This window comes from Vulpes vulpes, chromosome 3, assembly GCF_048418805.1.
Source record: "Vulpes vulpes isolate BD-2025 chromosome 3, VulVul3, whole genome shotgun sequence".
NCBI lineage: Eukaryota > Metazoa > Chordata > Mammalia > Carnivora > Canidae > Vulpes > Vulpes vulpes.
In genome coordinates, this window is record NC_132782.1 from 97,009,434 (window position 1) to 97,034,422 (window position 24,989).

The 24,989-nt window shown below is 50.7% G+C and overlaps 2 protein-coding genes across 3 annotated transcripts in view; one reads left to right on the plus strand and one right to left on the minus strand.

Annotated features, from left to right (window-relative positions):
- ERN2 (endoplasmic reticulum to nucleus signaling 2) lies at positions 1–14,862 on the plus strand. Of its 2 annotated transcripts, none has more exons than XM_025983793.2 (22): positions 1–186; positions 2,001–2,106; positions 2,441–2,474; positions 2,724–2,796; positions 2,984–3,056; positions 3,193–3,300; positions 3,588–3,689; positions 4,680–4,944; positions 6,986–7,064; positions 7,152–7,299; positions 7,407–7,528; positions 8,554–8,709; positions 8,969–9,140; positions 11,673–11,757; positions 11,896–12,085; positions 12,174–12,273; positions 12,360–12,562; positions 13,183–13,330; positions 13,421–13,548; positions 14,117–14,240; positions 14,323–14,390; positions 14,477–14,862. In XM_025983793.2, the coding sequence occupies exons 1-22, from the start codon at positions 106–108 to the stop codon at positions 14,687–14,689; spliced, it is 2,778 nt and encodes a 925-aa protein (XP_025839578.2). In that variant the 5' UTR covers positions 1–105; the 3' UTR covers positions 14,690–14,862. The 2 variants fall into 2 exon arrangements, with proteins under 2 accessions (XP_025839578.2, XP_072607443.1); XM_072751342.1 differs by lacking the exon at positions 1–186 and adding an exon at positions 1,250–1,429.
- Positions 14,820–24,989, minus strand: part of PLK1 (polo like kinase 1) — a 20,006-nt gene continuing 9,836 nt past the window's right edge. The window contains exons 3-11 of the mRNA XM_072751344.1: positions 24,714–24,882; positions 23,615–23,759; positions 22,481–22,574; positions 20,682–20,901; positions 17,416–17,571; positions 16,205–16,282; positions 15,859–16,013; positions 15,575–15,757; positions 14,820–15,322 (exon numbers count right to left, since the gene is read on the minus strand). Coding sequence (XP_072607445.1) covers positions 15,116–15,322; positions 15,575–15,757; positions 15,859–16,013; positions 16,205–16,282; positions 17,416–17,571; positions 20,682–20,901; positions 22,481–22,574; positions 23,615–23,759; positions 24,714–24,882 — 1,407 coding nt within the window. The 3' untranslated portion in view covers positions 14,820–15,115. The remainder of the gene's footprint in view (positions 15,323–15,574; positions 15,758–15,858; positions 16,014–16,204; positions 16,283–17,415; positions 17,572–20,681; positions 20,902–22,480; positions 22,575–23,614; positions 23,760–24,713; positions 24,883–24,989) is intronic.

Here is a 24,989-nt window from a genome sequence, read left to right on the forward strand (position 1 = left end):
GCGCCCCCGGCCTCTGCGGACCCAAGTGGCCCAGCCCGGGGGCGGAGTCTCCTGCGGGCCAGGCTGGGGGCCCTGCTGTCCCCTGGAGGCGCCAAGGGACCGGTCATGGGGTGCGGCCCGTGGCCCCCGCTGCGCCTCGGGCTCCTGCTCCAGCTCGCGGCGCTGCTCCGGACGCCGGGGCCACAGGTGAGAAGTGGGGCGGCCGCAAGGCCCACCAAGGTCGGGGCAGGGGGGAGCGCCTTGCTCTCTTCTGGCTCCAAGGGGTCCCAAGTCGGACCCTGGCCAGGAAAAGCTTCCTAGCTTTGCGGGGGGGGATGGGGGGGCGTTGCCCGTTGCCCCACGATGACCTAGCTGCAGAGCTGTGCCAGCCTGGACAGGCACGGAACAGCCGCCCCCTCCTGCAGCGCGGGGTGCAGGTGCAGAACAGCCTAGGCTGGGGGGCCTGGCGTCCTAAAAGTCCTGGGATCCCCTGCGGTGACAAAGGTTAACTTAATCCTCTGTGGAGAAATGAACCCCCACACCCAGTTTTACAAATTCAGGCGGTTCACAGCCAGTCTCCCTTGCCCACAACTGGACCCTGGGTTCAGAACCTCTGGGATAAATAAGAAGGTGTGGGGGATCCCGTCCAGCCCTGCCAGGAGCTAAGAGTCCAGTTTTACAGAAATGCAGGCAGAAGGCAAAGGCGCCCAGACTGGAATCCACTCATTCAGCCTGGAGCCCCCAGAACAGCTAATGGGACCATGGAGTGTTGGCTGTTCATGCCATCCCCCTGCGGTGCATCCAGTTCTGGGTTCACCCATGGCTGCCAAGTAGGACTGTGAGCCCAGGGTGGCCAGAGCAGGTGTGTTTCCAGAAAAATTAGAAAAAGTAGAAATGAGAGAAATTAGAAATCTAGATTTTTTAAAAATTGAAATATATCCAATGTTAAAAATGAGCGAATTGAAAACAAATTTGTAGACGTGATGATGGTCAAGCTACTTCAACTGTGGGCAACCAGCCTGCAGCTTATTCTCAGACCACAAAGCAGGCTGTGAAAAGAGAGGGGGCCAGGAGGCAGTTTTCCGACTCGCCACCAAAACCATTGGCTCAGCTCCAAACCTGAGGGTCCTGAAGCAGGATGTGGCTTTTGCAGGGGTGTGGTCCTGAACCCGGATGTTAGGGTTCCTGCTGGGCACTCAGCCTCACCCTGTTTGCTCAAGGAGGGGCTAGCGCAGGTGAGTTAGCCCAGTAGGGGCTAGACGAAAGAGCAGCTCCAGCCCTCCCTCCCTCCCCTGGCCACCCAGAGCCTTGGTCCAGAGGACCCCTGGAGCCTGGCACCAAAAGCAGCTGGGCTGGTGTGGGGAGGCAGAAGGGGTCATCCCAAGACAGCCGGACAGGGTGGCAAACGAGTAAGAGACCAGGCACTGGAATCAGAATCATGGTGGTTCAGGTACCTCTTCTGCTTGGTTTTAGGCTAATGACCTAAGCTGTGTGACCTTAGTCTCTCTCCCTCATCTGTACATCCTGGAAACAATAGCACCCACCTCATAGGGAGGCTGTGAAGTCCATTTGTAAAGGTCCTCCGTCTTCTTTAGAAAACCACAAAGAATTGAAGGGTAGGGAAGGGACTTTGTTATTATTTTTTTTTAAGATTTTATTTATTTATTCATGGGAGATGCAGAGAGAGAGGCATCTGAGGGGAGCCCGATGTGGGACTCGATCCCAGGATCCCCAGATCATGACCTGAGCCAAAGGCAGACGCTCACCCACTGAGCCACCCAGGCATCCCGAGGAGAGTCTTTAGACACCGTGGGGGCTGGGTCCCCCAGCTCCTGCTGTAACCCCTGTCTAGGGCCAAGGAGATCAACGGGGTTGGAGGGAGTCAGCAGCTTCCCCAATCATGCTTCCTTCTTTGTCTGTCCCCTTCTTCGAGAAGGGGAGTCACAGGTAGCCCTGCATGGAGTGCGGACAAGGGATGGACCCGGGCTCCTCAGAGGACGTGACTTTGTTTCCCATTTCAGGTCCAGACCCTCAGGCCAGAGAGCCTCCTGCTAGTGTCCACCCTGGATGGAAGTCTCCACGCATTGAACAAGCAGACAGGGGACTTGAAGTGGACGCTGAAGGATGGTGAGCAAGGGGTGGCGGTCCCATGGCAGAGGAGAAATGAGCCTGGAGTAGAACCCAGCGCAGCACATCTGCACACTTCTCAGCTGTGTGGCCTTGGGACATTCACTTCACCTCTCTGAGTCTCTGAGTCACCTCTCTGAGGACTCTGAGTCCTCAGCTCTAAAATGGGGATGGTAATGACCCTACTTCACAGAGTTCTTGGGAGGATTACATTACATGAATGTCAAATGTTTGGCTCGGTGTCTGGCACCCAGGCACACAATGAATAGGAGCTATGCTTATCAGTGGGGAGTCTGGAGGAGGTGACTCATGCTCTGTGTCCCTGTACCCACAGATCCCATCATCCAAGGGCCAATGTACGTCACCGAGTAAGTGGACCTGTGGTCTTTGAAGGAGGGGGCATCTGGGAGATGGGGAAGCTGCAGTTGTCTGGAGGGAGTTTGGTGGGATGGGGGGCAGGGGCATGTTGGAAGCAAGGGAAGAGATTTGTTTCTGGAGCATTGTGATGCCTCCCGCAAGGGTGGGCTACTAATAGTGGGGAAGACAGAGGGACACAGGGTCATCATGAAACCAGGGAGCATGTGCCTAACCCTCCCCTGTTCCCCTCTGCCCCACAGGACAGCCTTTCTCTCAGACCCAGCTGATGGCAGTCTGTACGTCTTGGGGACCCAGAAACAACAGGGGTTAATGGTGTGTTTCCTACAATGTTTGGGATGGGAGAGGGCCTGGGCTTCTGTTAGCCAGAGCACGGAGGGGGCTGTGTGACCACAGTCAAGTTACTTACCCTCTCTGGAAAATGAAAATGATAATTGTGCCTCATGAGTGGGTTGTACATGTTCTTCTGCTCTTACTCCTTCCTGGAAATGTTCCTTCTCAGAAGCTACCATTTACCATCCCCGAGCTGGTTCACGCCTCCCCGTGTCGCAGCTCTGACGGCGTCTTCTACACGGGTAAGTGCCTCTCTCCAGCCTGTGGGTGTGTCCAGGTCTGCCAAGGACAAGGACCTTGTCAGCTGGGCACAGGACAGCAGGCTGCACACCCTGCCCCGGGCCATCTTGAGGGCTGGCACACTTTCCACCTCCACAGGCCGGAAGCAGGATGCCTGGTTTGTGGTGGACCCAGAGTCAGGAAAGACACAGATGACACTGACCACAGAGGGTCCCCCTACCCCCCGCTTCTACATCGGCCGAACACGTGAGTCAGGCCCCAGCTGCTCCCCAAGCTGTGGGCACCCAGTCCCCTCTTTTGTGCTGTCCAGGCCTGGGGATTGCTTTCCAAGCTGAATCCAGGCCAGTCAATCTGTCAGTCAACACACCTTGCCCTGAGCATGAAGCAAGGAGCCAAGGGTACAGCAGTGACCCAGACTGTGAAACTCACAGACTCTGGGCTCTAGGACGGGTGCACAGTGACAGCCCCTGGGGAGGAAATGGGAGGAGTATCACCTGGGCATTCCTGGTAACCCTGCTTCTGGGCATTGGCAGAGTTCACGGTCACCATGCACGACCCCAGGGCCCCGGCTCTGCGCTGGAACATCACCTACCGCCGCTACTCAGCAGCCCCCATGGACAGCTTGCCCGGGAAATGTGAGTGCCTCTGTTCTCTGGCTCCAGCCTTGGAGCAAGCTCTCCAACTCAGGGAACCCTGGGTGGCACCCACGACCAAGCCCCACCACATTCTGAGTGACACACCCTTGGTGACAACCCTAAGTGACTCCCTCATCACCCAGCCTGACCCTCCCATACCCCAAGCCGTCCTTAACAGGGGACCTTCTGTATTCCAAATAAGCTGAGCCATTTGGGTGGCACCCTTGTCCCAAGTGACCGCAGGCAACCCTCGAACACTATGATGAGTCCTCACATGTCCTAACTGACCCCCAAAGTTGAATGACCCCTGGGAGATAACCCTAAGTGACCTCCCCCCAGATTAACCTCCCCCAGGTAATTCTGACCACCCCCTTGGTATTATGACCTACCCAACTGCCTGAACCCAACTACAGGTGCCCCTTAGCCACCCCTCATACCCTGACTTCATCATTTTGCATAAGAATCCATGCAAGTAAAAAAAAAAAAAAAAAAAAAAAAGAATCCATGCAAGTAACCCTGACACATCACAACTGACACTCCTGGGGCCCCTGACTAATCCCATTCACACTCTAAATGACTCCCAAGTGACCCACAGGCCTCCAGGCTGCCCCTGGTTGACCTCTCCTGAGTGACATCAATGAGACCATCACTGACTACCCCACATCCCAAGTGACCTCTCTCAAGCCATCTGGACTGACTCACACACCTAAGTCACCTTTGGATGACCCTGACTGAACCCCACATCCTACACAGCTCCCCAGTTGACCCTGACTGACCCCCTGACAGATCAAAGTGACCTGGCGCACTCTGACTGAATTTCCTATGTCCTCAGCACCCTCCAGGGGATCTCACTTGACCCCCACACACCTGAGTGCCCCCCCCCCCAGTGGCCTACCTTCAGCGCAACTTCCCACCACCACCCCAAGATGCTATGAGAGGCCTCAGGTCAGAGCTCTTTGACCACATCTTCCCAGACATCTTTCTTGGCAGATATGAGCCACCTGACATCCTGTGGGATGGGCCTGCTGCTCACCGTGGACCCAGGAAGTGGGGCAGTGCTGTGGACACAGGACTTGGGCATGCCAGTGATGGGAATCTACGCCTGGCACCAGGACAGCCTGCGCCAGCTACCCCATCTCACGCTGGCTCGGGACACCCTGCATTTCCTCGCCCTCCGCTGGGGCCACATCCGACTGCCTGCCTCAGGCCCCCAGCACACGGCTACTGTCTTCTCTGTCTTGGACACTCAACTTCTGTAAGTACCCATCCCTGGGGACTGGGGAGGAGCCCTTTGCGCAGATGTGATGTTCAAACATGACACACCAATATAGCTGGACCCACGCCAGAATATTTCAAACTGGTTGTTTACTAAACTGATTGGCAAATAACCAGTGCCCAACACCCCCACCCCCCACAGTGCCCCCAGGACCTTCTGGATAGCCCTGCTATTCAGCAACTCTAGGGTACAATATGGCCTACAGGGGGCCTCTGGGTCTCCACTCCAGTGTACGGATGGAGCTTGCTCTGCTTGGTAGGTGCTGTGCTTTATTGATTCTTAAAGACTAACTCTCACCCTTATAGGAATGAATGCCCTAGAGTCCCCATTTTAGGGAACAAGGAGACAGACTGGGAAAATCAGGGATTATCCATTCATTCAATTCATTGCACAAATATTGATTGAGTACTTACTGTGTACCAGTCACTTGTTAGGCTCTGGAAGTACAATTAGCCAGTGTTTCCTACCTACAGAAATCTGAGTCTAGTGGGGAAGACAAGCGTGGAAGAGGGCAATTATAACCGCAGATAATAAGGTTTCAATTTAGATGTCCTTTTCTCCAGGACATCTAAATTGAAACCTGAGGGATGAACAGGAAGCAAGCATGGCAGTCAGGGAACATAAATTAAATAAAGCTAGACCATAGATCTGAACAGGGAATAAGGTCTGAGGGTGTATAGCAGGGATCTTGCAGGATAATTTAAATGGTTTGGACATTTTCTCCTGAGGCTAAGGAAAAGTCGTGGGAAGGTTTTAAGCAAAGAAGTGATTTGATCATCTTTGCATTTTAGAAAGACAACTCTGGCTAGAGTGTGGAGAATATCAGAGTGGTATAGCTAGGAAGTGCCCGTGCATAGAATATTGCATTAATTCAGGCATGAGATAAAGACCTTCTGGAGTAGAGTGGAAACACTAGAAATGGAAATAAGTAGAAAGTAAGAGATTTGAAGAGGGAAAAACAATAAGAATTTGGTGATCAGAAGAGTTTGGTAATTGTGGGCAAGGAGTCAAGGGTCATTGTGCAGGTTTCTAGAAGCACATGGGTGCAGTTGTTTTCAGAGATAGGGAACACTAGAGGAGAAAGAGCTAAGGAATGAAGTGACAAGTTCAGGTTTAGAAAATTGAGCAGCCCGAGTGGCTCAGTGGTTTAGCACCACCTTCAGCCCAGGGCCTGATCCTGGAGACCCGGGATGGAGTCCCATGTCGGGCTCCCTGCGTGGAGCCTGCTTCTCCTTCTGCCTGTGTCTCTGCCTCTCTCTCATGAATAAATAATAATAGTAAATAAAATCTTTAAAAAAATTTTTTGAGCTCTTGAAAGAGGTCTGGGCTAGACATAGATTTAGAAATCTTGACTACAGGGCAGTTGGGGTGGCTCAGTTGTTTAGCGCCGCCTTCAGCCCAGGGTGTGATCCTGGAGACCTGGGATAGAGTCCCACGTCGGGCTCCCTGCATGGAGCCTGCTTCTCCCTCTGCCTGTGCCTCTCTGTGTCTCTCATGACTAAATAAATAAAATCTTAAAAAATCTTGACTATAGAGTTTGTATCACCTAGATTTGCTGCATAACAAAGCACTCCCAAAACGCAGAGCTTAAAAACAATGAACACTTAATTTTTTTTCAGGATTCTGTGGGTCAGCTGGGTGGTTTTCTCATCTGGGCAATCCGGTGGCTTGGCTGAGCCTGGATAGTTTAGGATGACCTCTCTCCACTATATCATAGTTGGTGGACTATTTGGCCTAGGGGATGTCAAATGATGTCTCTCATGCCCCAGCCAACTAGCCAGGCTTTCCTCACATGGTGGTCTTGTGAGAACAACATGAAAAGACAAGTTCCAGTGCACGAACACTTCTCAAGCTTTTGCTTGCATCACATTTTCTATTGTTTCATTGTCCAAAGCAAGTCAGGTGGCTAAGCCCAGAGTCAATGTGGGAGGGGACAATACAAAGACATGGGTACAGTGGTAACTGAAACTACCCACCACCTTCACTCATCCTTCTCCCCTTTTTTCTTCTCCCTCACTAGGATGACACTGTATGTGGGGAAAGATGAGACTGGCTTCTATGTTTCTAAAGCACTCGTTCACACAGGGGTGGCCTTAGTGGTGAGAAGGGGTCTCTGAGGGGCTGGAAAGAAGGGACGGGGCAGAAGAGGAGCTCCCTCACTCATGACTCTCTATCTTTTGCCATAGCCTCGTGGACTGACCCTGGCCCCCATGGATGGCCCCACCACAGAAGAAGTGACACTCCAAGTCTCAGGAGAACGAGAGGGCTCACCTAGTACTGCTGTTAAATACCCCTCAGGCAGTGTGACCCTCCCTAGCCAGTGGCTGCTCATTGGTGAGATTCTTCTGGCTCAAATTTGAAGATGAAGGACCTATGAGCCCAACTTCTGAGTGACAGGCTGAGGTCATCTTCAGCCAGCTGACTTTTGCTCTGCCTCTTAGGACACCATGAGCCACCCCCAGTCCTGCACACCACCATGCTAAGAGTGCATCCCACCCCAAGGAGTGAGACTGCTGAGAACAGACTCTCAGAGAGCACACAGGCCCCACCCCTCTTCCCAGAGGTCAGTACTAGAAGGGCAGAGGGCATGAGAATTGGGGAAGGGGGGAGACTTGGCAGGTTGGGAGGGCAGCTGTTGGACCTTTCCCTCAGGTTTCTAGGAGTAACATCTGAGGGTGGGTCAATTGATGTCACACAATTTTCTGGAGGAAAAACATATGTATATGTTGTTATTGCCAGAAACATATTAGAAGTGTCAAAGGATATTGGTTATCTAAATTGTGAAATCGGAATCACAGTTTTAATTCTTCTTCAGTGTAAAAATTATAAAGTACTTATCAAATGAGAAAATGTAAACAGAAAAACTAAAAAAGCATGCTCTCCTAGGAGAAGATTGGGAAAGAATCGCTAGTGACCTAGTGACTCAAGGTTAGAACAGCCATGACCACCTCTCCCTCTGTCTCTTTTTCTCTCTCAAATAAGTAAATCTTGAGAGAGAGACAGAGAGAGAGAGAGAGAGAGAGAGAGAGAGAGAGAAGTCAAGCCATGACCTGGAGCAGTAATTTTCAAACCTGATTGCTCATCAGTGTCTCCTGGGAGCCCGCCCACTCAGGCCCCACTGAACTGGAGATGGATATCTGAATTTTTTTTCTTAAAGATTTTATTTATTTATTCATGAGAGACACACAGAGAGAGAGGCAGAGACACAGGCAGGGGGAGAAGCAGGCTCCATGCAGGGACCCTGACGTGGGACTCAATCCTGGGTCTCCAGGATCAAGCCCTGGCAGAAGGCGGCGCTAAACCGCTGAGCCACCCAGGCTGCCTGGATATCTGAATTTTTTGGAGATTTCCCAAGAGTATCTGTATTTTAGTGATGCCCCTCTCAGGAGATGTTCATCATCAGCTAGGTTTGAAGACCACACTCCTGCAACACCATGATGTTTCAGCACCACGGAGAGCACCACATTTCCCACCACGTAGACTAATCATGCACTGCCCCTTTAGCTAAGCCCAGCTGCCCTGTACTGGTGATGGAGAAGGGTTAGGGGTTCCACAGTGTTCTAAGAGTGAAAGTTCCTTTGTCCTCAGCTCCGGAGCCTGAGCCGTGAGAAACCTTGGAACCTGGAGCTGCATCCCGAAGAGAAAACCCCAGACTTGTATCCAGGGCTGGGACCTCAAGACCTGCTGGCAGCTAGCCTCACTGCTGTCCTTCTGGGAGGGTGGATCATCTTCCTAATGAGGCAGGTAAGCCTATCTCCCCTGAGCTCAGGTCCGTCTTAGGGTCTTCCTTGGGGGAGCTCTGCTTGTCCTCTCCAAGACCTCTCAGCAGTTCTCTCCCTCACCCAGCTCCATTCTGCTCCCTACCTTCCAGCAGCTCCCTGAGCCCCTGCTACTGTGTTCTGTAGGTTAATGGTCCAGTGTGAGGCTGTCTCAGGCACCACTACTGGGTCCCTCATGGGGCAGACCTAGCCAGGGCTGAGCCCTCTTTGGCCCTGTATTTCAGCAACAGCAGCAACTGGTGGAGAAGCAACACCCTCAGCAGACCCTCCTGGCACCCGCAGATCCTCCTCACATCTCACACAATGCTCAGCCCCTGCCATCAGGGGCCACCTCACAGGGCCAGAAGAGCCTTCCAAGTTCCCCAGAGCAAGCCCAGGCAGTTGAAGACCCAGACGGTGAGCTTGAATGAACAGGAAAGGGCAGAGTCAGGGAAAGAGAAAAGAGGGGACAGGTTTAGTTTCAAAGTTCAGGTTTATTAGAAGCCACTATAGTCCGGTGTTTAAGCCTGAGTTAATAAGAGAGGACTTACAGCCTCCTATGTAGTTAAGCACTCTAGAAATGTCTGCCATCATTATTTGTCATTACTCTCAAGGACTCTTGGATGCAGATAGAACTGAGTATAGATCTAACTCCACCAGCTGTTCAGTTTGACAGGTTGCTTTCCTCCTCTGAGCTTCGGTTTTCTCATCTGTCAAATGGGAATAACACCCACCTCATTGTATCACCTCATTATGAGAGAATCATACCAGAATTGTTATTATTAAATCAGTCTTGAGTGACGTTAATACTATTTGTGTTAGTTTAACATATTCAGTAACAGTACTAGTAAGTTACCTAGGTCTCATTTTGGTTTTTTTACCCCCTCCCTTTAGGACTTTTCATTTTTTTATTTTAAAGACTTTATCCATTCATTCATGAGAGAGAGAGAGGGGCAGAGACACAGACAGAGGGAGAAGCAGGCTCCACACAGGGAGTCCAATGTGGGACTCGATCCTGGGTCTCCAGGATCAGGCCCTGAGCTGAAGACAGCGCTAAACCGCTGAGCCACCCGGGCTGCCCAGGACTTTTTATTTTTAAATATTTCTCTTGTTGGAGTGCCTGGGTGGCTCAGTCGTTAAGCATCTGCCTTTGGCTCAGGTCATGATCCCAGGGTCCTGGGATGGAGCCCTGCATTAGGCTCTCTGCTCAACAGGGAGCCTTCTTCTCCTCTCCCTCTGCTATTTCCCCTGCTTGTGCTCTCTTGCTCTCTGTCACATAAGTAAATAACATTTTTTGATATAAATAACATTTTAAAAAATTTCTCTTGTCAACTAGACCCTATAAACTAGCCCTTTAAAGCTTCCCCTGGTGTCTTCAGGGGGGCTTTCCCATGCTTTTATTGCTTAGTCCAGGCTACTCCTGCTTCTTTGGCTCTGGGCTGGACTGGCCTTGAGTCCTTTGCAGGAACTACTGCTGGCACCTCCTGGTCACTGGTCAGACCACTGCCTCCGGCCTTGGAGCCATGCTGCTGTGCCCTGAGCTCAGGCGAAGTCCACCCATGCTTGGCCTGATGCTTCCATGCTGCTCCCAGCATTCATGCCTGTATTCACTCTGTGAATCCCCTTCCCGAGGGGCTGGCTCTTTTCGAAGCACACCTGAGAATGGGCCTGAGCCCTGAGGTGTTGCAGTTCTTGTCACTTTACTGTCTCTGAGTGGGTCCATATAATACCCACTGCATCCTGAAATGCTCATCTCTTGGGGGTCAGACTCAAGCTGAATCTTTTCCCAGAATGGTTCTCATCAAAGCACTCTGTGGGTTTTCTTGCCGTTGCCCTTCATTCACTCCTTGCCACCTGAGTCCACACTCACCTCTCACTGCCAGAGTCCATCAGACCCCAGCAACTCTGTCCTTGCCTTCCAAGCTGTCAGAAACAGGCCCACTCTTCCCTAAGCTTACAGGCCCTGAGCCCAGCCATTCTCTGGAGGCCAGGGTACACAAATCTAGGTTACTTCCTGCATCTTACTGACAGATGAGAGGGAATTTTTTTTTTTTTTTTTTGAGAGGTAATTTTTACTAAAATAATCCGGAGCAATACTGAGGGACAGCTTGGTACTTTCCTCACGGATCCTGATGCTAATTTTCATTTGCTTTTCCCAGCGCTAATTGCAGAGACTCAAGTGGGCAGCTCTTCCTGAGTAGAGTGTTCTCAGGACCTGTACTGCACAATTTTGGGGGCACCATGTACATTGACCTCTATGAATGGTGTCCCTTGGAGCTGAGCAGGGCACACAGCCTGGCCAGACATGCCTGGGGCATTCATTGTGAGAGGTGTCTCCCAAGCTACCCAAAGGGAAGAGCAGTAATTGTCCAAGTCTACAGACCTCAGCCCACCTGAGCCAACCCCATCCTTCTTAACAGGAAACCAAGGCATTCTGGGGGGTCCCTGCTACCCTAGAACTAACTCTGGGACAGCTTTGCAAATGCCCAGTGCTGCCCACCTCCTACACCATCCCCATGGCAATCTTTCTGGGGACTGCACTCACCCTCACCATGCTGCCAGCTGCCAAGCCCACCTTCCTGTCTGAAGCCAATTCCTCAATGAAAAGAGTTTATTTAAAACTCGTGGAGGTGGGGAGAGTGGCAGAGGAAATAAAGAAATCTAGGCAGAAAATACCAGAAGAGGGAGAATGACAAGGAAGATAATCTAGCAGCTCTCTCCCCACTCATTCATTTAATCCACAGTCACCACGTGGGATCATCAACACGAGTCCCACTTTACAGATGAGAAAACCGAGGGCACGGGGGTTAAGTAATTTGCCAAGAACTCACGAAGTGGCAGCCCCAGGCTGGGCGTGGGTAGCTGGGAGTCCAGAGAAAGGTCTAGGGGGCGGGAGGGTGTGGACTGAGCAGAGCCTCCCCAAGACCATGCCTCGTCCTCTCCCTTCAGCTGAGCGGCTCACCGTGGTGGGCAAGATTTCCTTCAACCCCAAGGACATACTGGGCCGCGGTGCAGGCGGGACGTTCGTCTTCCGGTGAGTAGGTAGCTAGGAGCCCGGCTGGAGAGGGGGGACTCTGCGCCACTGTCCTTCGGAGGGCCATTCTTCCAAAGGCTCCCGGAGGTGGGTGCAGGAGGGAGCCTTTTCCTTGTCTTCCTTCTCGGAACCTCCCAGGGGCCAGCTGGAGGGGCGGGCAGTGGCTGTCAAGCGGCTGCTCCGTGAATGCTTCGGCCTGGTCCGGAGGGAGGTCCAGCTGCTGCAGGAGTCGGACAGGCACCCCAATGTGCTCCGCTACTTTTGTACGGAGCGGGGACCCCAGTTCCACTACATCGCCCTGGAGCTCTGCCAAGCCTCTTTGCAGGAGGTGAGCCAGGACTCAGAGGGGCGGTGGGGGGGTGGGGGGTGGCGGGGTCCCAGGTTGCACAGTGACGCTCTGTCCCCTGCCTCTACAGTACGTGGAAAACCCAGAGCTGGAGCGCTGGGGCCTGGAGCCCGTGACGGCGCTGCAGCAGCTGATGTCCGGCCTGTCCCACCTGCATTCCCTCCACATAGGTAGGCCCCGCCGCCCCACCCACCCTCTGCACGGCCCTGCCCAGGCCCCGCCCCCACTGCCCCACTCAGCCCTGCTCTGCTCCCAGTGCATCGTGACCTGAAGCCGGCCAACGTCCTCATCGCGGGGCCTGACGGGCCTGACGGCCGAGGCAGGGTGGTGCTCTCGGACTTCGGCCTCTGCAAGAAGCTGCCCGCTGGCCGCTGTAGCTTCAGCCTCCGCTCGGGCATCCCCGGCACGGAGGGGTGGATGGCCCCGGAGCTCCTACAGCTCCTGCCCTCCGACAGTCCTGTGAGTCACAGCCCCAGCCCTGGCCCCGTGTCCCTCCTGCTGTGGCCAAGCCTGTCTCTTCATCTAGAGTGGCGTGGTTCATCCCTTCTTACCTAGAGCAGTGGCTGTCACCCAGGGGACACTGGGCACTGTCTATAGGCATTCTTGGTTGTCATACCTGGCAGGGGAATAGCGGCTGGGAACTGGCATCTGGTGGGTGGAGGCTCGGGAAGCTGCTAAACATCCTACAATGCAGACAGACCCCTGTGGCAATAATCCAGCCCCAAATGTCAATAGAAACCGGGTTAAGAAATCCTGAGCTACAGAAGGGTTTTCACCGCCGCTTCATTCCCTCACGCCTGGCCAGCCTTCCTCACTCGTTACCTGCTAGGCCTCAAGGAATACAGCTTGCACACGTGCACCAGCAGCTCACTGGGGGCAGAGTTTGAATGAAAATCATGGGCCCCTTTCAGTGCTGCAGAGGGGAGACCTCAGGTCAAGGAGATAGTGCTCTGGAAGCTTCCTGGAGTTCTAGTCTGAACCAAAGCCGTGACTACTGTCTCAGCCCGTGGGAGAATTGAACCAGGCAGGCTTCCTGGAAGCAGGGACTGCCTTCTTATGTTGGTCTCTCTGGCCCCCAGACAAGTGCAGTGGACATCTTCTCTGCGGGCTGTGTATTCTACTACGTGCTTTCTGCTGGCAACCACCCGTTTGGAGAGAGTCTTTATCGCCAGGCAAACATCCTTGCAGGGACTCCCAGTCTGACTCACCTGGAGGAAGAGGCCCATGGTGAGGCAGGACTGGGACTGGCAGAGAAGGGAGGAAACAGGGCATAGGGCCAGGTGGGCCTGAAACCATTGCTCCCATCTGCCCCTACAGACAAGGTGGTCGCCAGGAACCTGGTTGAGGCCATGCTGAGCCCCCTGCCACAGGTCCGACCCTCTGCTCACCAGGTGCTTGCCCACCCCTTCTTCTGGAGCAGAGCCAAGCAGCTCCAGTTCTTCCAGGTCAGAGGAAAAATCTTGGGGATGGCCCCAGATAAGTCCCCAAGTCTGGGTGCTGAATGATAAGGGGAAGCCAGAGTGGTTAGGGAAAGAGAACTTGTTCACCTATTCCAAAAAGCCCAGCTCCTTCTCTGAACCAAGCTGGGGCCTACACTGCCATGTTGGCACTCATCTGCTCACTACCAGACTTCCAGCCCCAGCCTCCACCCCTGCCCCCACCCCTATGTGACACAGACCCCAGGCCATTCAACCCTAGATTCAGCCCTAGTTATCACTCACGCTACACCAGTGCCCAGATAGCCCATCCCACTCATGTGACCTTCACCAAGGGACTTTATGCCTCTGAGCCTGTTTGCTCATCTGTAAAACAGGGACAACAGTACCTACACCTCACAGGTTGATGAAGACCTGGCATGGGAGACATGGCACTGAGAAGCTGTACCCAAGGGGCAACAATCCTTATCCTAAAGCAATAAGTTTTGCTGTTTTGCTCCCCCCAAGTCATAGGGCACTCCTGGGCCCGTGGCCTCTGAAACTGGTCATGAGGCTCAAGAACTCTATGGGGTCCTAGGATGTCAGCGACTGGCTGGAGAAGGAGTCCGAGCAAGGGCCCCTCGTGATGGCGCTGGAGGCAGGAGGCTCCACGGTGGTCCGGTGCAACTGGCACAAGCACATCTCTGTACCACTGCAGACAGGTAGAGGCCAGGCTCAGAGTGGGACTGGGAGACTGAGGAAAATTGAGTGGGGCCAGCTTTGCCAAGGAGTTTCCTCCCACAGATCTGAGAAGGTTCCGGACGTATAAGGGAACGTCAGTGCGAGACCTGCTCCGTGCTATGAGGAACAAGGTGTGCTCTAGGGTTTGAGCGGGGCCCGGATTATGGGGCAGCCAGGTCACAGCTGAGCAGGGGCTCTCTGCTCTACCTCCCTCCAGAAGCACCACTACAGGGAGCTCCCGACTGAGGTACGGCAGGCGCTAGGCCACATCCCTGACAGTTTCGTCCAGTACTTCACAACTCGCTTCCCGCGGCTGCTGCTGCACACGTACGGTGCCATGAGGAGCTGTGCCTCTGAAAGCCTCTTCCTGCCCTACTACCCACCAGCCTCCAGGGCCAAGGAGCCAAGCCCAGGAGCTGCTGGGAGCTGAGGCCACTGGACAAGGGGTTGGGCCTCAGTGGCAGAAAAGACTGGCAGAGTCTTGGCAGCCTGGGGCTTCTGGAGCAAAGACATGTCCAGAGCCTGGAAGCCAGGCATCCTCAGGGACTACAGAAGAAAAAGAAGATTCACATGTGTTTAATGTATATAAAGGCAAGGAAAAGACAGTCCCAGATTCAAAAGCGATATTCTGTACAATTCATATGGTGGGGTAGAGGGGGACAGGGCCACAGAACCCACACCCGAACATGTACAAAAATAACTTACATGGTGACCCCCATCAGCAAAGGTGATGTAGCTCTTCCCAGCCCCCAGGGCCGGAGGGTACATTCTAGAAAATGGCACTGTGGAAGCTAACCAGTACAGGCCAAGGTGCTGTGGGGGTGGGAAAGGGTGCCAGTCCAGAGGGGAGGAAGGCCTATGAAGAGGACTTGAGACGGTTGGCAGCTGAGCGGGAGCTGAGTAGCTTGTCCACCATGGTGCGGGCGTAGCGGAGCCGGCTGGCCAGCTCCTTGGAGCAGCCGTATTCCTCCAGTAGGCTCAGGCGGTACGTGCGGAAATCCCGCCTCTCATCGATGTAGGTCACAGCTGCCATTAGTGGGCACAGGATGAGTTTGGTATGGTCCTGTGAGGGATGGGAGGGAAGACAGGTGGACAGAGTTACCAGTGGCCTGAGGGTCCCAGCTGCTAGTGCATGCTGGGGAACAGAGGGGAGACATTCTAGCTGACAAGGGATTCCTGCCCCTCTCCAACCCTGGCACACTCTTCCTGATGCCTGATGCCAAGGATGGGTCCCACGCCTCTCTTCCCACCCCACTCTGGGAGCCTGCAGACAGACACAGGTACCCCACCCCAACTCTCCCTGACTCTGGTTCACCTGGAAGAAGTTGATTTGCACAGAGCCATTGCTGAGGTGCAGGATGATGGCGCTGCGGGTACGAAACCAGGTGCGCAGGTATGGGAGCCGGGCGAGCTCATCACCTTCCCGGGGCGTGATATTGGCACCTGCCTTTAGCAAGTGTTCACTCATGTAGTTCCGGAAATACTTCAGGAGGGTGATCTGGTTGGAAAAGGAGGGAGGACGGCCAGAGTTAGAGCCTAGCCTGAGGCACATGGCTCCCTCCTGGCAACATCAGGCTGCGGCGGGCAGCAAGTACTCACCTTCTTCATCAGGGAGTTGGGATGGGAACTCACGGTGAGGTAGGACTCTGTGCCATCACGCTCTATGTACTGCAGGCTGTCACCATCATTGTAGAGGATCAGGCGTGTCGAGTCGTTGAAGAGCACCCCCACACTGTTGTCGCACAGCTGGTACCCTGGTAGGTGCAGGGAGACCTCAGGAAGGGAGGGAAGCAGTGGGGGTGGGGGGCGGCACTGGGAGGTGCAAGTGGGAGCTCTGGGGTGGAGACAGGAGAGGACCAAGGAGCCAAAAAAGGCAAGCGCCTGGAATAGCTTAAAGGTCACTTGGCCATACCTGAGCCACCTGCTCATTCTGGAAGCAACCTACCGAGGCCGTACTTGTCTGAATAGTCCACCCACTTGCTGACCCAGAAGATGGGGATGCAGGCGGGATCCTCAGCCTCCTCTGCGACAGAAACAGACAGATGGTTGGTCAGCACCAGCCTCTTCCCCTCTGGTCCACTCAGACAGCCCATGCCAGGGAGGACTGCTGGGCGCCCCACACAGGCTCCTTCAAGAGGCTGGGGGCCCCAGAGAAGAGCTAAACAGGACATTTGCCATCACCAAGCCCTGGCAAATACAGGAAAGAAGTTCCAGTGCAGAGCACCCAGTTCCATTCATTTCTTCAGTCCATCCATTGACCAAAGGCCTACCCTATGCCAGGCACTGTCACAGGTGCAGTGAGCAATGGCATAAAACCCAGCCTTCATGGAACTTACAGTCTCGTTATAGGGACAGAGGACAAAATGTGTAGGTTACTTCTATCAAGGTGAGAGTCAGTGGCCAATAGATTATCTAATCTTTTGGTTCTGAATGATTTAAAAATTGTGAGAATATACATAATTCCAAATACATCAAAATGTCAAGGGGCACCTGGGTGCCTTAGTCCATTAGATGTCCAACTCTGGCCCAGGTCATGATCTTATCAGGGCTGTGGGATTGAGCCATGGGTCAGGCTCCCTGTTCAGCGGGGAGTCTGCTTCTCCTTTTCCCTCTGCCCCTCCCCCTGCTCATGCTCACTCTCTCAAATAAAATCTTTAAAAACTAAACAAAACATTATGTTCAGTGCATGCTATAATCACTAATTTAAACACAGGAGGATGAGATATGCTAGGAGTGGGCAACCAGGGAAATGGTCATGGAGGGGACACTGGGGCAGACTCCAAAGGAGAAGAGTGTGAGCCATGCACTTATCTGGAGGAAGTATGTTCCAGAAGAAGAGTCAAGAGTACAAGAGCCCTGAGGTTCTTAAAGACTAAGCAAGAATTCACCGAACAGCAGAAAGAACATGTGTAGATGTATGAATAGCATATGGAGGTGCTGGAAGATGGGGCACGTATTCCACATGAATCAGAAAAAGACAGGCAGGGCCTTGAATGCCAGGCTAACCCATGTGGATTTTAATCTATAGAAAATTGAGGAACTAACGGTATTATGGAGACTGGGGCCTATACGAGCCCTAGACACTCTGCAGGTAAGACTTCCCCAACCTCTCCAGGTGTGCAGGCTCCCCCACCCCGGGGCCCCTACCATGCCCACCTTGCCTCACCAGCCCCCGCTCTGAGGGTTTGGATGCATTGACGCTGTGTAGCTGCTGCAGCATATCCCTCAAGTGGCAGTCAACTGCCTCATTGGTCTCCCGGACTGCTGGCTCCTCTTTCTCCCGAGGCCGCTCAGACATTGGGTTCTCTGTGCCTAGGAAAATGACACACAGTCATTAGCTGAGCAAAAAGGCAGCAGATTGGGAGGGGCATGGGACCCTCTGACATAGCTGGTGTTCTCTCCAGAGAAAAATTATTTTAGCTGCCATTGCTTTGGGTAAACTGAGTCAGTGCTGGGTTATAGAGTGGAAGCTGCTATGCTCATTTGACAGGAGCATGATACTCATACCTCAAGGGCCAAGCCAAGCCCTTAAGGAAGGCTTCACGGCCACACACAACCAAAGAGCTTCAGACACTCTGGCCTCTGCCCCAAAGCTGGACCCTTAAGGATACCACCAGTCACTCCAAGAGATAGTGTAAAGGTAGCAGCAGCTCAGAGCTGCCCAGCCAAGAATTAAAATCCAGGAAAATGGGAGGACCTGGTAAATTAATTGCATATAGCTCATCAACAAAATGGATTAGGCAGGCATTTGATAAAAACATAAGATTTTTCTTTCCTACCCCTAAATTTTATACAGATGTCCAAAGAGTCTAAAAAGATACACTTTTGAGATTCTCTCATTGGTTTTGACTTAGAAAAGCCTGGATGATTTTTATTGTCTTTATTGCTCTAATGTCTCCTTTTCCACCAACATGTGCTAGTTCTCCTTGTAGAATATGAAATTTGTCTTATATTTTTTAAGATCACGGTTTTCAACTTAAAATACTATGCTATGGGGACACCTGGGTGGCTCAGTGGTTGGGCTCCTGCCTTTGGCTCAGGTCATGATCCCAGGATCTGGGATCGAGTCCCGCCATCCGGCTCCCTGCGAGGAGCCTGCTTCTCCCTCTGCCTATGTCTCTGCTTCTCTTTCTCTGTCTCTCATGAATAAATAAATCTTAAAAAATAAAATAAAAAACTATGCTAAGAACTGAAATGTGAAATAATAGGATATCTGGGTTTGCTTTAAAAACTCTACAAAGGGAAAAAAAAAACTCTACAAAGGAAAAAACAAAACAAAACAAAAAAACAAAACAAAAAATACTCTACAAAGGTTCAATCAGTTAAGGGTCTGCTTTCAGCTCAGTCATGATCATGGGGTCCTGGGATTGAGCCCCATGTTGGGCTCCCTCTCTCCCTGTTCATGCTCTTTCTTGCTCTCAAATAAATAAATAAAATAAAAAACAAAAACAAAAACTCTAGCAAGGAAGTGCCTAGGTGGCTCAGTTGGTGGTGACTAGCTCTTGATTTTGACTCAGGTCAGGATCTCAGGGTAGTGAGATCAAGCCCTGTGTTGGGCACCCCTGGTGGGGTTCCTTGCTCAGAGGGACATCTGCTTGGGATTCTATCTGTCCTCACTCCCACCCCAGTCACACACTGTCTCTAAAATAAGTAAGTAAATCTTTAAAAACAAACAAACAAATAAACAAACAAACCCTTACTCTAGCAGGGTGCCTGGGTGGCTTAGTCAGTTAAGCATTCAACTCTTGGTTTTGGAAAGACTCAGGTCATGATCCCAGGGTCCTGGGATCAAGCCCCCATTAGGCTCCTTGCTCACTGGGGAGCCTGTTTTTCCCGCCTGCTTGTGCTCTCTTTTTCGCTATCTGTCTCTCAAATGAATAAATAAAATCTTAAAAAAAAAAAAAAAAAAGAAATTAGAAAAACACATTAGCAATTGTCATACTGAGACACATGGAGATACACCAAGGATACAATAATTTGAGGAGAAAACAGATTGTTTTAAAGTAGCTCCAACAAGGTATTAATTACAAAGGGAAAAACTGTAACTACAGTGGAGAAACCCATCAGACACCACCTTAACTAACTGACCAAGATATTAATCACCAATAAAAAGAAATGGCAAAAACAAAAAAGGAACCCTTAACACTATTAGATTATTAAAAACAAAAAAACAGTACTAGATTACAACAGAAACAAATGAATTCATATATTGAAACACACACACAAAAAAGTATTTCAAATATAATTCAAATATAGTAAGTAATTGAAATATAATACCGAAAAAAAAAAAGAAATATAATATTGTATTTGAATCTGACATTCGTAAATTACAAAAGTGTTAACTCCACAGTGGAAAAAACAAGGTTGTAATAGTGTTCAATTTCCAGAACTTGCTCACTGTGTCATGTGCTATAGTTATGTGAAAGAATATTGTTTTTAAGAAATACACAAGTATTAAGTGGTCAAGGGCAGGACATATATAACTTACTCTTAAGTGATTCAGGGAAAAAAATGGATACACACACACACACACACCTTTATATAAAAGAGAAAGAGATAAAGTGTAGAAAAACATTAATTGGGCAGCCCCGGTGGCTCAGTAGTATAGTGCCGCCTTCAGCCCAGGGCCTGATCCTGGAGACCCTGGATCGAGTCCCACATCAAACTCCCTGCATGGAGCCTGCTTCTCCCTCTATGTCTTTCATGAATAAATAAATAAAATCTTAAAAAAAAAAAAAGAAAAAGAAAAACATTAATTCATGGAGAAAAGTGAGCTTTTATCTATTCTTCCATCTTTTCATAAGTTTGAAGTAATATTGAAATAATGTGGTGAAAAAAAAAATGAAATAATGTGGTGAAAATAATGTGACTCAGAAATAGCAGTACAAACTCAAAAAATTTTCCCCCATGAAGTATGTACTTCCTACTTCTGGCCTTTAACTGGGCACAATGACAACCCAAGCAAGGTGTGTGGTTTTATAAGAAAACAGCTGTTCTTTTAAAGAGGTGCATGCTGAATGCTATGGGGGGGTAAAATGACCAAGATGTCTGGAATTAACTTCAAAAATACTTCATAGAACAAAAAAGGAATGATGAAGCAAATGTGACAAAATCTGACTGCTCTGCATTAGGCCCTATGTATGTATTTGAAATTTTTCATGTTTTTTTTTTTTTTTTTCAATGAACCATCAAAGTATGGTGTTAGGAATTTTATTTAACGCTAAGAGTTTTTTCGGGCAAGACAGGTCTGACCCAGCCATAGTTAAAGTCCACCTAGGGCCCGCCCAGGGGAAGAAGGGCATTTTGCCCTGAGGAGTTAGGTTTGTGGTTTCAAAGACAGAGGTGGACCCTACTGCATGCCTGGGCTCTGGGGGCCATCCATCCACAAAGCTAGGTTCTTCTCTCTAGGGGTCTGCTTTTACCTTTATTGAGGACTGTAAGAGGCTTCCGGTTGCTAGGGTCCAGACTGCTAGGAGCGATGGAAAACCGGGGTGCAATGGTGAGACAGGTGATGGGGAGCCGGGCAGGGATGTAGCCGGAAGTGAAAAACTCATCATTGAGCAGCTCGTGAATGGTGGGGCGGGCAGCAGGGTCTGTCTGGAGCATCTTCTGGATGAGGGAGGCGGCCACAGGATTGATGTGCTGGAGCAGAGAGAGAGAGACAGCTGTGAGCAGGTTGTGATGGGGGACCCAAGGGCAGTGCTGCCATGAAGGTACTGTGGACCTTGGCCAACATACGTCATGTTCAGTAGCCATAAATCTGCCAGGTTCCCCACTATTGGTTTTACTGAATTGACAAGTGTCAACCTAAGCAGTGAGAATGATCACTTCTCCTTCCTTTTGAGACTCAAGATTAATTGATTAATTTGATTTCCCCTGAATTTGTTCTCACCTAACTTAAGTTGTTCACCACCAGGGTAACAGTTGAGAATGTGCTGTGGGGTCATAAGGACATGGTTTAAGCCCCAGTATTACCCCAACACCAGCTGCAACAAGTAACTCAACTCGCTAAGGACTTGGTGTCCTCATCTGGAGAGCAAGGACACAGCACCAAGCCTGGAGTCCTACTAGGATTTGATGGAAGATAACTTAGCATGGGTCAAATGCGTAGTAACAGCCTAGCATTAGCTGTGCACTTATTATGTTGCCAGGAGAGTGTTCCAAGCACGTCATGTGTTTTAGCTCGTTTACCCTTCACAGAAACACCTAAGGGGTGGAGGTCTCTATTACCATCTCTCTTTTGCAGATGAGGAAACGGAGAACAGAGAGGGTAAGTAGCTTTCTTAAGAATATATATACCTAATGGGTGGTGGAGCCGGCACCTATACCAAAGCATTAGGGTGGTCTTGCACACCCACTCTAAACCCTCTGAACCTTCCACAGTTAAATGACTCTTTGTGATAGATTTCATCGGTCTGTCCGTAAGGAGCTAGGGCCCTTGACTTCACATGTGTCATGGATATCAAACCAGAAAGCAGCCATTGTGTCAGGCTTCCCCAGAAACAGCTATTCCTTTCAATGCACGGACACTGGTGGTTGCAAAAATGCACACCACTTTGTATTCAGTGGTTCAGGATTCTGTGAGTGCTTACTGCACACAAGACACCTGTGAGCTGCTCCAGAGATAGTGACTCCATTTTATTAATGGGAAACAATAGTTCAAAAGATTCAGGCCATTTGCCCACTGTGATCTGGCTGTTCTGTGGTAGATCCTAGTTAAATCTAGAAGGTTAAGTAGCATTTTTGTGTCTGCCTCCTGCTCCCCTCTGCACTTTTTTTTTTTTTTTTTTTGCTCTTAACCCAACCTCTGAGAATCTATAAAACTCTCTTCCCTTAGAAACAAAGTTTTTATGCACATATGTCAAGTTCTGTATGTAATTGTAGACACAAATCCATTAAAGCTCTGTGGCTACCCTAGGGGTAGAGTTGACCTATTTCTGTCCTCAGGATATGGCTGGGCTCAGTAAAAAGCTTTTGAGGGTGGGGGAGCCCAAAAAACATAATAAAGTATTTTGGGGGGATACTTGGTGGCTCAGTAGTTGAGCATCTTGCCTTTGGCTCAGGTCATGATCTGGGGTTCTGGGATGGAGTCCCACATCAGGCTCCCTGAGAGGAGCCTGCTTCTCCCTCTGCCTATGTCTCTGCCTCTCTCTCTGCCTCTCATGAATAAATAAGTAAAATCTTTAAAAAAAATAAAAAATAAAAAACTGTTTTTGGTCACCTTGGGGATACTGTAGTCATTCTTTTTGATCCGGAGGTAGGTCTCTTTGAGGCAAGAGGTCTCAAAAGGTGGTTTGCCCACTAACAAGGTATACCTGTAAGCACAAAGGGGGTGATTTAGCTCAAGGCTCCCAGCCAAAACCTACACCCCGGAGGAATCATCTCAGGGCTAGAAGGGAGGCCTGACATCTGGAAACTCTTGACTTTGAGGCCCCTGAGGACAGTCCTCAAGTCCACAGGAGCCAGGACATGGGCCAGGATGAGTCCTCAGAAGAAGACAGATGATAGCACCAGGACTCTCAAGGCTAGTGACTTTTCAGCTAGGGCCTGTAGTAATCCAGGACCCCAGAGGCTGTCAACCAGTACAGAACAAGTCTCAGCACATGAGCTACCTGTCCCTACAGAAGGAGTCCCACTTTATTTATTAATTAATTAATTTATTTATTTATTTATTTATTTATTTATTTATTTATTTTTAGGAGTCCCACTTTAATAGTTCTGTATTCAAGGCTTGAAGTTTTCATCTGAAAAAGCTCCACTGCAAAGAAGTAGAAAGCCATTGCCACAACTTACTTCTAGCATTCCAGTACACAGGCCAACAATAAATAAGAGAAAACCCCAAAACTCCCAACCTTCTGCCCACTACTCACCGACCTTGCAAGGCCTTGATCGAAGCAGACTGGCCTCCTCCTGCCACTGTAACTCCTGGCCTTATTCCTCTCACCCAATGCTGCTTTCTAGATCACTGGTTCTCAAACTATTGTGCATGGAAATCACCCAGGGATCTTGTGAAAATCCAGATACTGATCCAGTCAGCAGTCTGGGTCCTGAGATTCTGCATTTCTAACAAGTTCCCAGGGGATGCTGGTCTGTGGACCACAATTTGAGTAGCAAGGGCCTACAGCAGGTTTGTGCAGACCACCCCACCCCCAAGCCTTTCCCCAGACCCACAGCCCAGGCTGCAGGAATCCTGAAGGATACCAGTGACAAGAAAAGATAAGGAAGTCAGGCTTTTTTTTTGGCAATCTGTTCTCTGAAGCAGCCTCTCCAAAGGCAGTCCACAGGATAGCCCAGTGAGATGTCGAAAAGGGCCCCTGCTGAGGCCAAGTGGGTCCTGAGACAACTCCCAACTTACATGATACACCCAATGGACCACACATCCACCTCGAAACTGTGCCCTTTCTTGCTCAGCACCTCAGGAGCTATGTAATTAGGAGTCCCACACAGGGTCTTCTTGCGTTCCCCGTCATATTCCACTTTGGTTGCCAGTCCAAAATCCCCTGGGACAGAGGGAGGAAGAGGGGGTACTCAGTTGCTAGCCTCTGTCATCTGTCAATGCAGAAACTGGTACAGGTTTGACTGTCAAGAATCAGGGTCATTTGATTCCTGTGTCCCAATCTGTATTCCTTGTAGGCAGTAAGGCTTACCCACATTCCTCCCACCATGCTGGCCGAGAAGGGCCTCCCAGTGTCCCTCCTTGCCCCTCTCTTAGAAAGGAGGGCCATGGTCCCAAAAGCCAATTGATGTAAACAGGGCAACTCAAATGCCCTTACGGATCAAGCAAGCAAAGATCAGGACCATCAGGCAAGTCTGTGAGTTAATAACTGGGAGACGCGGGGACTGTGGCAAATCCAAAGGAGCCTGAGGGGAATAGCTACTTTTTAGTATAGCAAAGAGCTGCTTGAGGGGATACCGTCTCAGAACTGGACTTCCAAATCCCAATTTTTCCATCGAGCACCCCAATTTGAAAAATGGAAACTAATTCAAATTCTTTTTAAAAAGTACCGTGTAGGAGTACTAAAAAAAAAAAAAAAATCCATCTGTAAGATACTGGCTTGGGGCTCTCAGGTTTTAAATTTCTGTGCCGGGATCCCTGGGTGGCGCAGCGGTTTGGCGCCTGCCTTTGGCCCAGGGCGCGATCCTGGAGACCCGGGATCGAATCCCACATCAGGCTCCCGGTGCATGGAGCCTGCTTCTCCCTCCGCCTGTGTCTCTGCCTCTCTCTCTCTCTGTGTGACTATCATAAATAAATAAAAAAATTAAAAAAAAAAATTAAAAAAAAATAATAAAAAAATAAATTTCTGTGCCAAAGAGGATTCTGGAGGCAGTCAACAGCCCAGACTTCTACCATCCTCTTCCTCTCTCCCTTGTCTCCTTCCTATTTCTTCTCTCCCAGCCTCCTCCTCATTCCAGCTTCTGGGAGTGTCAAGCACCCCTGAAGGCCCAGCACTCACCTATTTTCACCTCGAGATCCTCATTCAGGAAAAGGTTACCCAGCTTGAGGTCCCGGTGAATAACCCGGTTTCGGTGCAAGTACTGGCAGCCAAGGACAATCTGTCGAAGGTAGTAGCGCGCTTCGGGCTCAGTCAGTGCTTTCCTCCGCTTGTGGAGTTCCAGGAGAGACTGGGGGGGGGGAGAGGTGGAATGGGGAGCCGGTACCCAGGCAATGGGGGAGGGCTTGTCATTAAGGGCAGCCCAGGACGCTCCCCTGCATTCCTTCTCCAGGACCG